Source organism: Sciurus vulgaris (assembly GCF_902686455.1).
Source record: "Sciurus vulgaris genome assembly, chromosome: 2".
NCBI lineage: Eukaryota > Metazoa > Chordata > Mammalia > Rodentia > Sciuridae > Sciurus > Sciurus vulgaris.
The window spans coordinates 116,183,094-116,201,237 of record NC_136462.1 but is presented as its reverse complement, the minus strand read 5'-3'; the positions used below and the strand labels follow the sequence as shown (position 1 = coordinate 116,201,237).

The window sequence follows — 18,144 nt, the reverse complement described above, 5'->3', positions numbered from 1 at the left end:
AAGTTCTCCACTTGTAAAATTTGTTATATTAAACACACTAAAATTAACCAGCTGAGGAAAAACAGGTTTAATATCACTCTAACAAATTAAATCTGAATTCAACGCTAAGCACAAGTCAAATATATAAATATCAAAAGCTTTATCGGGAGAGGAAAAAAAAAAAAGGAAAATCTAACCAAACTCCAAGAATCATACCATTTTTGCCATGAATGAGGTCATCTACCAAGGGATTAGCCACAACATCAAAAAGCTCCTTTTGAGTGGTGTGAGTGCCAAATACTTGCTTAAATGAATACTGAGTCTGTGGAGAGAGAACAAATACAATGTACTTAAATGGAATTCCTACATCTAGGCTAGAACTATTTATATTTATAATGTTTATGAATATTTCAGTAGTAGATACAGAAAAAATATGAATGGTCTCTTTAATTTTTTGTTCTAATTAGTTGTACATGACAGTAGAATGCATGTATACATTTTGATAGATCATACATAAAGTGTAATCTCTCCTTTTTCTGATTATACATATTGCAGGATCATATCAGTCATGCTGTCATATATGTACATGAGGTAATAATGTCTGTTTCACTCTACTATCATTTCTTCCTCCATACCCCTCCCCCTCCCTTCACTCCCCTCTACCTAACATAAAGTAACTATTCTTCCCTAGCCCTCTCCCATTATTGTGAATTAGCTTCAGCATATCAGAGAAAACATTAAGCCTTTGGTTTTTTGGGTTTGGCTTATTTCACTTAGCATGATATTCTCTAACTCCATCCATTTACCAGCCAATGCCAGAATATATGAATGGTCTTTAAACTTGGAACTCTTAGTCTCTTAGCAACCCACTACAAGTCAGGACATACTTAAATTACAGCAATTACAAATTGGTATAGAGCTCCAAAAACAGGTAATGAGAGCAAGACTGACAAAAGGTATTACACCAAATCACAATGCTTCTGCTGGGTGTGATGTTGCACACCTGTAATCCCAGCTACTGGGGAGACTAAGGCAAAAGGATCACAAGGTTGAGGCCAGGCTTTAGCAAACTAGCAAGGCCCTATTTCAAAATAAAAAATAACAAAAGGTCTGAGGAGGTGGTTTAGTGGCAAAGCACCCCTGTGTTTAATCCCCAGCATTAGGGGGGAAAAAAATCTGGAAGATAATAATCATAATAATAAAAGAACTGAACAGCAGAGGAAGCAATCAAGAGTGAAGAGACAATCTGGAGAATGAAAATCCTTGGCAGTCATTCATCTGACAGAGGGTTAATATCCAGAATATATAAAGAACTCAAAAAACTTAACAAAAGAACACAAAACCCACAATCAAAAAATGGGCAAATGATCTGAACAGACACTTCTCCAAAGTAGTAGTACAAATGGTCAAAAAAATGTATGAAAAAAAATGTTCAACATACTTTGCCATCAGGAAAATGCAAAACAAAACTTTATTGGGGCTGTCTCTCCCTCTGAAGATAGCCTGCATTCTGCTCTACCCCCAAAGGTCTCTCTCTCTCAAGATTGTCCCAGTTTCCCTTAAATACCTATCTATTTTCCTAAATAAACCTATCTATGCCTTGGTGAGGGGAAGAGAGAAAACTACACTGAAGTTCCCTCTGACCCCAGTCAGAATGGCTATTATAATAAATAAATAAATAAGATACTGGCAAAGACATGGAAGGAAACTCTTACACAGTCTTTACTAATGTAAATTAGTAAAATCACTACAGAAATCAATACTATAGAGGTTCCTTAAAAACTACCATATGATCCAGCTATACCACTCCTGGGTATATACCAGAAGGAAATGAAATCAGAGAAACAAGAGAAATACAAGAGAAACCTGCATACCCATGTTTATTGTGGCACTGTGTTCACAAGAGCCAAGATATGGAATTAGCCTCGGTGCCTATAGACAGATGAATGGGTAAAGAAAACATGGTGTATATAGACAGTGCAGTATTCAGCCCTGAACATGTCATTTGTAGGAACTAGAGGAAATCATGTTAAGCAAATAAGTCAGACACAGAAAGACAGGCAACACATGTTTTCTCTCATATATGGAAACAAACAAAAAGATAACCTGACAGTAGCAGAGGGACTATTAGAATACAGAAAGGAGACTGGAGGTAAAGAAGATAGAGGGAGGGCAAGCACAGGTAGAAAGGAGAGCAGATACGATCAAAGCACAACATGTCATGTACAGGAATACCAGTGAAAATCATTAATCTGTATAATTACTATGGGTTAATAACTATAATTAAAAAAAATACTAGCAAATATTTTCAGCCCCAACTACTAAAGAGAATGCAGAAAAGTCTCAAGTCCTCTAATGGGAACTCAATTTATTGTAGTTTTTGCTTCATGAATTTCAATACTAAGTTATTTATTTCCTGTAAATAGTATTTGGTGAATATTCAGAGAACTTATTATGGATTACAGACTTTGTCAAATATGTTTTCCTGTTTTACAGTTTTGACCTTAAATTCAACCTGCTTAATTATCAGTATTATGCCCCTTTGCATTTTTTAAATTAAAAGTTTTGTTCACCAAAAGGAAACACGGACAAATTGTTACTCAAATATATAACAACAATAGTAACTGAAAACACCAGGCACTGATGACATTCCAGGCACAGTTGAAGTAGCAAATCACTTTGTTCTTATAACCTCAGATGTAGGTTATCACTCAATATCAGTGGAAGATTGGTTGCAGACCCCCACAGGCACCAAACTCTGAGGTCGATTTATATAAAATGGCATAGTAGTTGCAAATAAAGAACATATATCTTCCCATACACTTTAGCTCATCTCTGGGTTATGATAATACCTAATACTATGACAATGCTATGCCAATAGTTTTACTGTATTGATTAAGGAATAATGACAAGAAAAAAAGTCTGTCCATGTTCAGTGGAGAAGCATTTTGTTTTCCTAAATATTTTCAACCCATGATTAGTGGAATTCATAGATGCAGGACCACAGATCCAGGACCAGCTGCTCAATGAAAAACCAGATTAAGTAACTTGTTAAAGACCACGCACCTAACTCAGCTAGGCTAACTCTTACCTTTGCAGAATTTTCATTCTATTCACAAAAAGAACAACAAATCTTGGAATGGAAAGGACAGTGCTGAGGGGTCACATAGATGTTCTCCAGTCCTTAGGAACAACATCCTCCTTCTAAAGTAAAGAAAACTGAGGCCCAAAGAAAGAACATGCCCAAGCCCCTAGATCATTGGAAACAAATCCATTTCCACTACAATGCTCTTTTAATTACAAAATGCTGCCATCTGTCATGAGGCGGTTATAATTTTTAATCCCCACCAGAACTCATTTAATACATATTTGAACCTTTATTTACACATACTTGAAATACAGAAAGCCAGTGTTCAACTCTATTACATCCTCAAAGACCTACTGCGCCAAAATGTCTTCCAAGACCATACATTCATGATTAATCCAAATTTATTGAGTGTCTGACAAATAGGACATATAAAATGCACGCCCTCTGATGTTTACATGATATAGTGGAGAAAAGAGACAATGAACAAATACAGTTGTACACCACATAATAACGTCTCAATGGCAGGTCATAGTTATGACAGTGTCCCCTAAGATTATAATGGAGCTGAAAAATTCCTATTGCCCAGTGAGATAATTATGAAGTGTAATGCATTACTCACATGGTCTGTGACAATGCCATTGTAAATGAACCTGTTTATATCTGTGTAGATACCCAAATACTGACCACTGTTACAATGCCTACAGTATTCAGTACAGAAACAGGATGTACAGGTTGTAGCCCCAGAGCAACAGGCTGCACCAGGCAGACTAGGAATATTTAGTAAGCTATCTCAGCTAGGTTTGTGTAAGTACTCTGTGATGTTCACATAACAATGAAGTTGCCTAATGATGCATTTCTCAGAACGTATCCTCATTTTTTTTTTTTGCAGTGCTGTGAACTAAACCCAGGGTCTTGTGCTTGTGAGGCAAGTGCTTTACCAACTGAGCTAGCTCCCCAGCCCCTGTATCCTCATTTTTAAGCAACATATGATTAAGTAAGCAGATGTGGTAAGTGCTGAGTACAGACAGGGGGAGAAGGCAGGCCTATTTCTGATGAGATAGTCTTAATACACCAAGGACAGGATATTTAAGCTGAAACCCAGGATGAGGAGCCATCCATGCTGAGATCCAAGGGAAAGAAGTCCAAGATAAGACAAAGGCTATCAGGAAGATTCTGGTTTATCTAAGAAACTCAAAAAATTAGGTTAATACTAAAAGATGAGGATGGAGAGACAAAAAGAAGGCAGACTAAGCAGGATTTTGCCCATTTTAAAACTTTATTCCTTCAAAGTTATGAACAGGGTCTCAATTATGCTTTAAAAGATCATTCTGGCTACTCTATGGAAATGGTTTGAAGAAGAATTAGAGTAGAAGCAGAGAGTCCAGTTAGGCTTCAGCTGTCTTACAGGTGCTACTCAAAGCACTGGTTAGCAAACAAACCAGTGCCTGACTAAGAACTTTCTGTCACCAGTCTATTTAAACATTCAGAAACTTTTGCAGCCATATAGCATTGCTGTGATAGCTGCCTGTGGTCAATGGGCTAATTTCACTGAACAAACCATAAAGAAGTTCTCTGTCAGCCAACTCACATGGTTAGCTCCATCTGGCATAAGTTGCATGCACTAAAGCATCCACTGCTGTCCATCAAAAGTAAAAAAATCTATTCTTTCACTACAGATAGTTTGGGAAGCACTGGTCTCAACAATTAACCAGGCTGAGAATAAGGTAATAGCAATAGAGACAGATATGAGGGTTTCAAGATATACTCTGGAGTAGAACTGACAGGATCTACTAATGACCTTAACATGAGCAGAGGCCAGTGAAAAGTAGGCTCCAGGTTTCTGGCCTTAGTAACTGGATAATGATGGTGCCATCACTTGAGAAGATAAGAGAAAGTGGTTGTGAGGTGGCAGGTGGGTGAATCAAGAGCACCCTTTTGGAGAGGTAAAAACTTAAGATGCCTAAGTGACATCTAGCAGAGACAGTAAGTAAGTAGTTGGATGCCCAAGTTTAGAGCCAAAGAAAGTTTTAGGCTAAAGATAAAAATTCCAGAGCTCTTACCATATAATCAACATTTAAAGTCATGGGGAAGTTATATGGGAAATAGAGCCCTGGGCATAGCCCAATTCAGTATTTAGAGGTTGGACAGGGAGAAGTCAACAAAGGGTGACCAAGAGCAGAAGGAGAGTTGGAGGAGGAGGTTAGGAGAAGGCTTCAAGGAGGGTGCCACTGAGAGATTGTAATGAGGGAGGACAAAGAGGTGAGCATCAACTTCAATAGCAAAGAGGTCATGTGTAGTCATCTGAAGAGCAATGTCAGTGTAGAAATACGGGCCAAAAAAAAAAAAAAGAACAGCAGCTGGAAAATAGGAGACCTGGACAAACCTCCTCCTGCTGAACTCCCATGGTCCCATGGTCCCCCCACTTTAACTCAACCAGCCTTGTTGCCTTGCCATTGAGGGTTACTTGTCTACCACTTGTCCTACTTAAGTTGTAAAGTTCAAAAAGGCAAGGACTATCTTAACAACTCATTTTTTAAAAATCTCCTTTGACCCTCCAGCTACTAGCTTAATGCCACATTTGTTAAATTTAACTAAGTCAATATTTTTTTTACTCAATATTTTACTAAATACAAAATACTACATACGAGATTGATACAAATATACAATGTTTATTATTAAATGTTACTTTAATCTCTACCCATGAAATAGTATATGTAAAACTGCCTCACATAATCATGTCATTCCCATTAAACTACCCTAACGCACACTCTAAAAAATAATAAATATCTGGTGTAACAAGTCCTCTGAAAGTAATACTCTAACTCCAGCATACCAAAAGTATATCTATACATCCCAGAAATCAAAAGTACTATAGTGGGTTGGGGGTGTAGAGGGCTTGCCTAGCAAGCCTGAGACCCTTGGTTCCATCCCTAGCACCAAAAAGAAAAAACAAGGGGGATCACATATGAACTTCATTAAATTTAAAAATGGAAAAGTCATCAAGTAAAAACAACGTGGTTTCAATAAGCATCACCTCCTTATAGTCTCCATTTCTGTTAAGTCTGTAACCCTCAGGAGTATGAAGCTGCACAGTTGTATTGTTGATCACTTCTATGCAGCACTCTTGATCAGGAAAGCTCAGTGGGCGCACCCTACAGTATACCTGCAAAAAAAAAAAAGCACTTAAAAGAAGGTTGTCTTTGTCTTTTTGCCTGATCTTTTTCATTTAAGCTTCCCATTCATTCATTCAACATTTGGTCTCTCAACTTAAGAGATCCATATAAATTTAAGAGCCATGAAAAGCAAAATCTACTCAGGATTTATCAAATGCAAACATATATAATACACATGAAAAAAGATTTAAAATACACATGAAATAAAAATAAACATGGAGCTGGGTACAGTGGCCCATGCCTGTAATTCCAGTGGCTCAGGAGGCTGATGCAGAAAAGTCAGCCTTAACAACTTAGTGAAGCCCTAAGTAACCTACCGAGAACCTGTCTCCAAAAAAAAAAAAAAAATCCTTGGTACTAAATAAACAAACTTTTAACAAAAGTACTAAACTGCACAGCTTCTCTTCACCATTATATCATGTACAAATGACAAAGCTATACTACTAATAATATAAAAATCTCTCACCAGGGGCAGTGGTGGACACCCGTAATCATAGTAACTTGAGAGGAAAAAAGGATTTAAGTTCAAGAACAGCCTAGAGAATTCAGTGAGATCCCATTTCACCAAAAAAAAAACAAAGAGCAAACAAGGAATGTAGCAAACAAGGAATGCCACTGAACTGCATACTAGCACTTGATTAGCATGCATGAAGCCTAGAGTTCATTCCCTGATACCACAAAAAACAAAAAATAACAAATCCTCACTAAATGGCAAGTAGACAAGTAAAAGCTATTAGAATTCTTTGGGATTGGGTGTCAATTAAACTCTGCCAGATTAACCTAACGCTTAACAAAAAGTTTAAAAAAAAAAAAAAAAAAAAAGAGAGGGAGGGAGGAGAGGGAAGCAGGTGTTTCAGGAAATCCTGTGCTCAAAGCAACTGATGCCTTCAGCTCAGACCCAGAGACCCACTCCCGTGGCAGAGAGAGGGGATTTTAAAATGCCTCAGAGCAAACCAACCCTTTTCTATTTGCCATTTCATTTTAAAAGCAAGCTACCAAGCCTGAAATTAGTGAAGTATTTGCAATATGAGGAGGCATTAAACTAATCTCTACCAAAGTCTTTATGAAACTTGGAATCTGGGGCTCTCCTTGGAAAGTGTGGCATCAATTACTGCATGCAGGTGGGAGAGGATGTGTTTCTGAGCAGAAAGGAGCATCCCAAAGACTATATATTCTTTGACTTCACTGCCACATCTCTTTGTCCTTCCATTCCAAGAATATACATAAGACAAAAAAATGACTGAAGAAAGAACACACACAAATCTACAGGGAGACCTTACCCCAACTGGGTCTTTAAGGTTTGCTTGGGATCCTTTTTTCACCAGAGGTTTCCTGGGCGTCTTAGCTCTCCTGGTCATAAATAAAAAACATTTCAGTTCAACGTAAAAAAACTTCACATATAATTCACAGAGACAACCTTCCCCCAGCTTAAAAAATTCTTACTTACACTGCCAAAAAACAACTCAAATAACATGAATAATCATCATAAACTGCTCTAGTAGAAGAGTATCTGTAGCATACATAACTCAAAAGCAATTAAAATTTGTTTCAAAACACATTTTTGGTACTAAATGTACCTTTTTTCATTAATTCTATATTTTAAATAACTTGTATATTTTCATAAGCAACAATTTTACAGAGGCACTACAAATTTGAAATATCTGTAAATTACTGAACATACTTATCTTTAATAAAGCACATTTATATGTGTGAATAACAGTATCAACAGTCATTATCAAGGCAGATTAACAAGCGATTAAAATAAATTGATAAATTATAAAAATACAGAAGAATCCATTCTTTCATTAAGATTTTTTATCAGCACTGTACTTTCAAGGAACAAACGCTCAAAATTATTACCCTTAATCCAAAAACTAAATGTGATCGAAAACTGACAATGCCTTGCTCTCAGTAAACAGGGACAATAGAAAAAGATATTTTGATTTATTTCCCTATCACATCACATTTTTTCCTTTACGTTTATCCAGAGACTAGATAAACATTTAATATGAAATCATTGGCTTGGACTGTAGATTATTAAACTATTTTTCTCAAAACATTCTCACAAGAAACAAACATTAAGAGTTCTAAGTGCAAAACACAGGTCGGGTTTACGTACTAACTTTTTTTTTTAATATAAAGATTTTGACTTCGGCTTCTTTTTAAAACAAGTTGCCTCTTGCAAAAGACCAGCCAAATCGTAATAATTATAAAGTCAGCGCTCGTCTTTGCAAAGTACTTCCTTAACCCGGAATGATGCTAAGCTTAAAATATGCCACGGACTAGTAAGGAATGTGGACGCGGGCGTCTGTGGATGGGGGCGGGGTTGCCTGCGGACAAAGATAAGGCGAAGTAACTGTTCCGTGCGAGGTGAAGGGCTCGACCTCAGGGCCACCGCACAGCGCTAAGGAAAGCATGCAGTGCTCAAGGCTGCAGTCAGGGACTGAAACCACCCGACCCGCAAGTGCAAGTGCAAGCACAAGACACTCCGTTGCACACGCGAGACGACCCACTGCAAAGTGCGGTGTGGGAGCCGAGATAGCCCGGGAGGAAGAAGGGGGCCCCTAAATAGGGATGGCGGAGGGAGACAGTGCCGGAGCCAGGGGGATGACAACCCCGTCTGCGGGAGCCGGGTGGCGACAGAAAATCCCCGACTTTAAGCCGACCTTCACGAGCAGCGGGTCGCCAGGGCGGGCGGTGGACCCCAGGCGCCGGCGGAAGCCAGGTCTCAGAGCCCGGGCCCGCCAGAGCAGCCCAACGCGGAGACTCCCATTTTGGGGCCTCGGCAGGGCTGCGCCGGACTGGGTGCAAGAAAGAAGGCATGCGAGTCCCCGCCCCGCGTCCGGGCCCCCTCCGCCCGGACCTCTCCCGGTCCTGGTACTCACGCTGGCTTCATGGCAGCAGGCTTCGTGCTGCCCAAACGCGCGCGCGGAACGCCGAGCTCTATCTGACCGGGGGGCGAAAACCGCAGGGCGCAGGGGCACGCCGCGGGAAGCGGTACTCAGCGACCCAGGCGCTGCGCTCCCGAAAGCCCGGCAGCGCCGCTGCGAGCCCAGGTGAGCGCCCGCCCGGCGCATTTCAAACGGGCCAATCAGCGCCCGCCCACGAGAAAGGGGCGGGCCCCGCGGGAAGCGAACGTTCTGCCGGAAGCGGTGCTCGTCTCCTAGGCAACCACGCGGAAAGGGCTAGCGGATTCTGGGTGGACCCGCTGAAAGGAGATCAGAGATCTGAAATCCAAGACCTTCCGTTTTCCAATGAGAAAACTGAGGTTTTCTTTCCTACATCACAAAAAGCTCAATGGAAGCGCTGTCGTTCCCACCCCGGAGTATTCTGTTGTTGGACTGTGCCGGGCTCCAAGACTCGGGCTCCCTCAGACTTCCTTGCCAGAGCATTGTCTTGACTTCCTTTCTCTGATCCTCTTTCCTAGGTTTCCCTCCCAGGTTCCTCCACCTCTTTCCTATACATAAATCAGTTTATCAAATTCTTTCATTCTTTCTTTTCTTTTCCTTCCTTCCTTCCTTCCTTCCTTCCTTCCTTCCTTCCTTCCTTCCTTCCTTCCTTCCTTCCTTCCTTTGTTTCTTTCTTCTTCCTTCTTTTCCTTTCTTCCCTTTCTTTTCTTTCTTTCTCTCACTCCCTCCCTCCTTTCTTTCTCTTTCTTCTTTCCCTTTTTAGGATGCCCGACCATGTCCAGAGTAGGAACAAGCTGGGGTGGTGGGCTGAGGAACGTTCCCTGCAGTGAGTTAGGCAGACCCAGCCCAGAAACAGGGCTTTTTGTGTTTGTTTTGTTTTGTGGTGCTGGGTGGGGATGGAACCCAGGGCTGCTTGCATACAGGGCAAGCACTCCACCACCACGTCCCCAGGCCCAGCTTATCAAATACTTGATTTATACTTGATTCTGGGCATTAAAAATAAAATGAATAAAATGTGGCCCTTGCCCTTGAAGAGCAACCACCAGAACTTACTCTTGTCTTACATGGACTGATTCAATCTCATTTCAACTTTTGCCCCTAAGCTGATGACTATCAAATATCCATCTACATCTGTGCTCTTATGGAATTCTAGCCCCTTCTCAGATTCCTACAGAACCAGCACTGGTATGTACAGTCATGATTTAATATCCTTGGCTTATATCCTTGGACATTAGGCTGGTTCCAAAATTTGCTATTACAAACAGCTACAGAGAATAAGCTTGGACATACATCCTGTTATACAAGTAAATCCGTAGAATAAATTCCTAGACACAGAGTGATGTCAGGAGACTGTTCTCCTAACAGGCCTTTGCTGCTGCCATCTTCCAATCCAGTTTCCATTTTGCAGCCTACTCACCTCAATAAATCACAGATCTGAACACGTTTTACCCCTGCGTGATATCTGCATGGTTCCCCATTGCCCCAGACGCTCAGTGGGACCCTGAGGCTCCTCCCTTCCAGAAACATCACTCATCACACCCCTACATCCATCCCTCCAGCCATGTGAAACTGCAGTACCCTGAGTGTGGGCCCTGGGCCCACACCCCATTCTCTCTACTGTCACTTTCCTCCCTCCTTTCCTCTGACAACACCTCATCTTCAGCAATTTTCTGTAGATCTTCCAACTACCCTACTCACTGCACCTGTTGATTTGCTTCAGCAGTTCACATCCTAATTTTATTCTGACTTGTACCAGAAATATCCCCACAACCTCACTAGATGGCATCATTGCATGCCTAGTGCCTAGCAGTGGTAGGTGCTGCGCTAATGTTTTGAAGGGATGAATTTCATAGAACATTCCAGGAGAGGACACAGTCACATTGTACACCTCCGGGGCTTTTCTTCTTCTCCCTCCCTTGCTCCTATCCATATTAAAACTGTTTAATTATTTTTCTTTAAAATGCCAATTCATTATATCATCTCACCATTCCAAAATGGCCAAGGGCTCCCCAGAGCCAGCAAAAAATTTGCTTTTTCCTCTCGAATTAGAGATCCAGATCAGGGGTGAGGGAGGAGAATGGAAGTAGAACTGGAAGGCTTCTTTTTAAAGTAAAATTCACCCCTTTTAGTAATATTGTTCTATGTATTTGACAAATATATACCATCCTGTAACCATATACCACCACAATCAGTTGTATATTTCTATCCCGCCAAAAAATTCCTTTGCACTGCTTATTTGTAATCTTCCCTTAATCCCAGCTCTTGGAAACTGCTTTACTTACTCCCTTCACTATAGTTTGCTTTTTCCAAAGTGTCTCTTCTTTCACTCAGCATAATGGTTTTGAGATTCATTCCCGTATCTCATGTCTTAGTAATTTATTCCCTTTTTCTTACTGAATAGTATTCCATTGTAGGAATGATTGATGATTCATCCATTCATCAACTGATGGGCATTTAGGTTGTTCCACATTTTTTGACCATTATGAATGAAATCAATATAATTACCTATATAAACATATTCTCTAGACATGTTTTTATTTCTCTTGGGTAAGATTGTGGGGCTTGTGGTAAGTATAAGTTCAACTTTATAAAAAACTGCCACACTTGACTTGAAGGGTCTTAGGCAAATAATTGAAAAAGAGCTGACACTCTCTTGATCCTAGAATGAAATTTATATTAATCCAAACATGGCATAAGCACGTCCAGCTCTTGGAACCTATAGGCACCAATGATGAGAAACCGCTGGAGCTGAGAGTGTTACGAGGGGCACAGATAAAATAGAGACAGCACTGTCCTCAGGCTCGGACACATTCAACACAACTTGGGCCGCACTGTTTACTCAGTAGCCTTGGAAACACTGTCTCCTGTTCCAGGCAATGGAATCTCTCTCCCTAAGCCATCTGTAAAAGGTATGATTAGATGTTTGTTTTACATACTTAAAATAACAGCTTAAATTCAGATAGGTTGGGAGGGATTTGAAATTCAAACAAAAGAAACTAATTATCTGAATCAAATTTCAAATTAATAACATACACCAAAAAGGGGAAATAACTACCCCAAGTAATTTAGACAATACGCCCTCAGGCTCAGACAAAAGGAATTTGAAATATATATTGAATTCTAATTAGTAGGCTTCATGGCACAGACTTGGGTTAGTAATTCTGAAACAACATTCTAGGATCAAGGAAATAAGTAAATATATTGCAGGTAATGGGGTTTCTCAACTGTTGAAGGAGTTACATTATATCAAAAGGCGGGAGGGTGAAAGGTACCTGGAAAATCTTGTATTATTTTGCAAGGCTTTTCTAAGTCTGAAATTATGTGTGTTGGGGGAAGGGTGTCTATGTCAGTGTTTCCTAACCCCTTATCTTAAAAGTCGCCTGGGGCTTTGACTAAAAATTCCAAACTCCAGGACCCCCCCCCTTGGATATTGTGTCAGCCTATTTAGGCCTTGCTATGCATTTTACAACGCTGAGAAAATTTTAGACAGGCTGAATTAAATGATCCCTTTGAGTTTTCTTTGAGTTTCTTCTCTGCTCTAGAGGAGGCAAAAGTTGAGTCAGTTGTAGAAACCAGTTGCTGGACATGAAGACAACAGAAGTGACAATTGTTTTGCCCTAGGTACATTTATTACTGAGTGGAAGCATTCCATACAGTATAGAGAGACATAGGAAAGCCCTTTGGCAACCTCTCAGGAAGAAAATTCAGAGAAATTTCAGAATTCTTCAAAACTCAGGTCACCTAGATGTCTTCCGGAGTTAAACATTTCAGAAACAACTGGCCTGATTTCTGTCCTTCCAGTAAAACAATTACCTGTTGGCCTCTGGGCCTTGTTACTTAACTGCTACTTCTGCTTGAAGAGGGCCCCCAGCACCATCCTGACCAGCCTGACTCCTTCTGTCCCTGGAGCCTCTCCTCAGATGTCAGCTTATCAAAGTGGCCATCCAATTCACCTGCCACCGCTGGAGGCTTATTTCCTTTTTTTTTTTTTTTTTTTTTTTTTTTTGTTCCTGCAGTATGGAGATTGAACCCAGAGGTGCTATCACACTGAACTACATTCCCTGCTCCTTTTTAATTTTGATACCCTTTTAAGACAAGTTCTAAGTTGCTGAGACTGGCCTTGAACTCGCGATCCTCCTGCCACAGCCTCCCAAGTAGCTGGGATGACAGGCCTGCGCCACTCCACTCAGCTCAGGTTTATTCTCTTTACAGAATCCAACCATTTTCTGAATTTATATGCTTTGTCTGACTGCCCCCCCAGAATGCTAGTTCCACAAGGGAAGACATGGGGGTTTTATTCACTTCTCTCCCCAGTTCCTAGGACAGCACTGTTAGTTGAATGATTTACCAATGTACCAATGTACACACACATAGGAATCTATTTCTCATGATGAATGTGTTTTCAGTGCAGCAGATGAAACATAACCAAATCAAATGGACAACAGGACAACTTTATAATAAATATATTCTTTTAATTTTTCTCATACACAGTTCAAGAACACCAGACAGTGTAAATTGGGGGAACATGTCTGAGTTAGGAACGGGTGTTTGCCGTGATGGACTGTTGGCTAGAAAATCAAGGGCTGGATTCAACTAAAATGCGATGAAGTCTTGTTAGAGCGTGGTAACAGGTGTTTCACATACGAAGAATTCACACAAAGGGATTCCTGAGTGTCCCTAACTGTACCATTCTGCTCCACCCCACATCCCTCAGAGCCTCCACAATAAAGCTGATTCTCCCACATTTTCTACCAACCATTACAAACTCATTCTTCAAAAGAAGATGGAGAGTTATTGTCTAAAAACTTGAGCAATGGAAAATGAAACCCTTCAATAAGTGAAGGAAGGTAAAGTTGACTGACTTCTTTCAATAACATTCAGGCTCTATCACAACCGCAGTGTCTGGAAGATCCTAGAACATGCAAGGGGAGGAGAAAGGGGTACATCCCATTAGGAGTGTGCCTCCCCCCACCAGTCATTTGAGTCATTATGTGAGGAATAGCTGTTACCAATGGGGGTACGTTACATGTTCCAAGTGTATTCACACAATTTTTTTTTTTTAATTGAGAACTACTGCAAAAAGACACCTTTCCAGTGAGGTCTTCAACTGACTCCCTGTCAATATTTTTGACTCAGGAATGGCTTGGATAATAGACATCTAATGTCTATTACTTAATAATGACAATATATGTGAACATATTTCATTTTAGAATCTTCTAAAATCAGTGTAATACTGAGAAACTGTTAAAAAATTGTAATTGATAGCATGGTCCAAAAGTATATAATAGGACTACTAACCAAACTCGATCTTAAACTGTTGATTTTCATTTCCATCATTACACATGATGAGAAAGCAACATAAGCAAAGATTAAGATTCTAAAAATCCTTCAGACTGATCACCCATAATCTTTCAATTACTTCTAAGTTTAACCAGATAACATTATTTACTACCTGTGAATAAGAGAATTTAAAATATTTTTGTCATTGGCATTACCAAAAGTGTATTTAAACTTCATACCTTTTTTTCACTATAAAATTGAAGCTGCAATAAGAGCACAGACACTGCTGATATGAAATTCCACTAACAATATCAGATTCTTGCCAAAAAGCAAAATTTGTTGTGCAGTTTGCAATTAATGTACCAAAAATTTAAGAGCCTGTATAATTTTATCTGTCTGCCTTCCCTAGAGGAAGTAAACTGATAATAAAACTAATGAAATCATATTTCTTGACCACTTTCATCCAATGTAAGTTGTTACTTGTCCTTAGAGGATTAGACAATGAACTATTTACAAGGCCATTGAAGTGTCTGGACTGGCTAATGGCAGAGGCAGTATTATAAGATATGGGGGTATTCCTGAGTCAGCAAAGATGATCCTGCATTGTGACGGAAGCCCCGTAAGTCATTACCAAGTGCAGATCAGGGGTTGATGAGCCTCTTAGAATTGTTTTGCATCAGCATTTCTGTACTCCCTGAAAACACCATAAAATACTGAACTTTAATTAGTAATTCAACAAATAAGAAAATGCTCAATTTCAGTTTTGTCAACCTAAATAATAGAGATTCTCCAAAGATAATGAATTTACTCAGGAATGGCCATTGCAATGGGAAGACTCATGTCATAGTAAGTTACATGTGTATTCAAGGAGGTCAAGGTAAAGGGGACATTTTTTAAAGGCAAAATGAGGATTGTATAAGTTGTTTTGCAATAATAATCCTTGGATACGAGGATCAGTAATAAGGGTGGCCATTAGTCCAAGGCTAAATAAGGCAGAAGTGTTTTCTGTGTAAGGCTATAGTCTTTGTGCAAAGTTGTAGTTCTGGCAGAGTCTTTTGTGATAGTTCTTGTCAGGCATATATGCATGAGATCCCCATCTTCATAACCTCCCAGCTTTATTATTATTATTATTATTATTATTATTACTATTCTTATTATTATTATTACCACCACTACTACTATTATGGCTAAGGTTTGGCCCCCAAGACTCCACTTTTATTCTGACAGATTCCATAGTATTCAGAGCAGAAAACTCTGGAAAATGGGGATATGACATTAGGCAGTGAGTTGCTGAAACTTAGATTAACCAAAACAAAGCTGTTAGGGCCAATCAGTGCCTTCTGGAGAGGTGATGCCAGCATTTCTGCAAGCTTGTCCCCTGGTCCTCCTGCATTAGAATCACTCGGGGGGTGGGGCTTGCTGCAGTGCAGATTTCCTGTACAAAACCCACATTTACTTAGTAAAGCAGAATCCCGTGGTTTACATCAGGAATCTCTCTTTGTCACAAGCTTCCCTGGCATTTCAGACTCACAGTCAGAAGTTTGAGGACATGACATTTGACCATCTTGCTGGCAAGGTCTTTTAACATCCTCTGCACATGAATAATAAATTTGGCAACATATTTGAAATATAAAAATATCAAATGTATGATATCTCTAAACATAGCACTTATTGCATTCAAAGGTGACAGATGAACACTACCAATTGGAATTAGTCACCCAATTCCATAGTTTAACACTTCTTACCTGCACTGCATAATACTTTGCAGCTCAAAAACAAGAGGACAGAACATCACAGAACACCTGACATCCATCTATAGGCTGTGGAGTAAAAAAAAAAAAAAAAAAAACCCAAAAGAACCAAAAAAAAAAAAAAAAAAAAAAAGAAAAGCTATATATTCCAAATCCAAAATGACATGGGAACTTCCACCTTGAAAACAGAATGGACTTGTGGGAAAAGGACTTTACAGTTCATTCCCTCCTCATTCTGGAACATTTACCCTGTCCACAGGGCTCCCAAAGACCCAACTTCCTCTTTCTCAAGTCCTCCTAAAGATCTTTCCTGCTCATTCTTCCCACAGTTGACAAGCTACTACTAGGCTCTTGAAAGAAACTCTGCTACATGAAATTCATCAAATGAAGCCATTTTTAAAGATTCCATTTTTAAAGAGTAATACAAAACTGCAAGGCCAGTATGCTTAATCCAGTTGTTTAAATTAAATTGAAAAAACTTTGTTTTCAACACCTTTAAAACTTCATGAGATACTACCTTGCTTCAGTCCATGTTCTCCTTTTAAAAATCATACGTTATAGAATCAGTGCACATTTAGAGAAATGTCTTCATTTAAATGCTTTTGATACAAACCCACTCAAAAATGCCAAGACAACAATCATTATAACTGTTTTTGGCCATCCTATGCCAGCACTGTGCCACTGGCTTACGGTAGTTGGGGTGTTACAGCTTAATGTTGACATCTGGCACAAAAAGCTTATGTCTGAATCATGTTTCTTTTTTATGTAATTCTGGCTCAGGAATCCGATACAGAGCAGCAGAGAAATAAATTATGTTGCTGAGGCTAAAGATGAGGCACAGAAGTATGGCTACAGCTATCTGAGAGAAAGAGAAGGGTGTGAAGGCGGCCATGAGCCACTCCTTCCTCAGAGTCTTGTCCAGAAGTATGGCTTCCATCTGCAGGTGCGTGGCCAGGATCACACACACGTGAAACAGCTGGTGGCTGTGACCTACAGCAAACACACAAAAGGTCATTGAGATCACTGATCAAAAGGAAGGAGTACTGACGTCAACACTGCGTGTTTGCTAACAATGAGAGGCTGAGTGAAAGAAGCTAGACAAGAGGCTACATGTAGGATCCCACTTACATGAAATGTTCAGAACAGGCAAATCGAGAGACAAAGAGAAGATTCATGGTTCCCTTGAGCAGAGGGCAGGAATGGGGATTCACAGTGCATGTTCTAAAACTGATTTATGGTGAGGTTTGTACAACTTGGAAAATTTACAAAAAGTATCATTGAATTGTATAGTTTACATTTGGAGACACTTTAATATGTACAGCACACCTTAATAAAAGTATTTTTAAGAACAATGTGAGGGAACTGAATGCACAGTTCAGTGGTAGAGCTTGTGCTTAGCTTGCATGTGGCCCCGGGTTCAATTACCAGCACCATCCCCCAAAAAAAAATCCATATGAGAAAAATATACAGATCATCAGAGCAAAAATTCTTTTTGAGAACAACTTATCCACCATACTCATTTTGCGGATGAAGAAAGGAAAAAGCGAGGCACCATGTTCTTCCAAGGTCATCTTTTGACAACCAGCATTAATCAGCTCAGATTCTAATTTCAATGCCAGTGGAGAAGCCAAGCAGTTTGTTTGGACCACTTACCGAGTTCTCTTCTCCCTACTGCTGGTTAATCAGAGACGTAACCAGGAGCTCTTGTTCCCCGAACACAGGCTACACCCAGCTCACCCACCTCATCCACAGAGGGTGGAGCCCAGCAGAGGTGGAGGGAGTGAACTGGGCCATGTACTGGGCGGTCAGAAAAGGAGTCCAAGGCCCAGGGTCAGGGACTGCTTTGGGATGACCCTCAGATACCAGGAGTGTCATGGTTTGCATGTGTTATACCCCGAAAAATCCACATACTGATGTCCTAACTCCCAGGACCTCCGAATGTGACCATATTTGGAAAGAGGGTC

General features: G+C 40.1%; 2 protein-coding genes across 15 annotated transcripts in view; both read right to left on the bottom strand.

Annotated features, from left to right (window-relative positions):
* KIF23 (kinesin family member 23) overlaps positions 1–9,292 on the bottom strand; it is a gene marked incomplete at its 3' end in the record, with an annotated part of 28,464 nt that extends 19,172 nt beyond the window's left edge. For all 8 annotated transcript variants that reach the window (XR_013762232.1, XM_079129600.1, XM_079129602.1 and 5 more), the window contains exons 1-4: positions 9,126–9,292; positions 7,521–7,590; positions 6,102–6,230; positions 196–301 (exon numbers count right to left, since the gene is read on the bottom strand). Coding sequence is in view for 7 of the 8 variants with exons in the window: in XM_079129600.1 (XP_078985726.1) it covers positions 196–301; positions 6,102–6,230; positions 7,521–7,590; positions 9,126–9,136 (316 nt within the window). The remainder of the gene's footprint in view (positions 1–195; positions 302–6,101; positions 6,231–7,520; positions 7,591–9,125) is intronic.
* A 4,326-nt stretch (positions 9,293–13,618) lies between these two features.
* The window catches only part of PAQR5 (progestin and adipoQ receptor family member 5), a 78,702-nt gene continuing 74,176 nt past the window's right edge, over positions 13,619–18,144 (bottom strand). For all 7 annotated transcript variants that reach the window (XM_079128589.1, XM_079128587.1, XM_079128590.1 and 4 more), the window contains one exon: positions 13,619–17,170. In XM_079128589.1, coding sequence (XP_078984715.1) covers positions 16,929–17,170 — 242 coding nt within the window. In that variant the 3' untranslated portion in view covers positions 13,619–16,928. The remainder of the gene's footprint in view (positions 17,171–18,144) is intronic.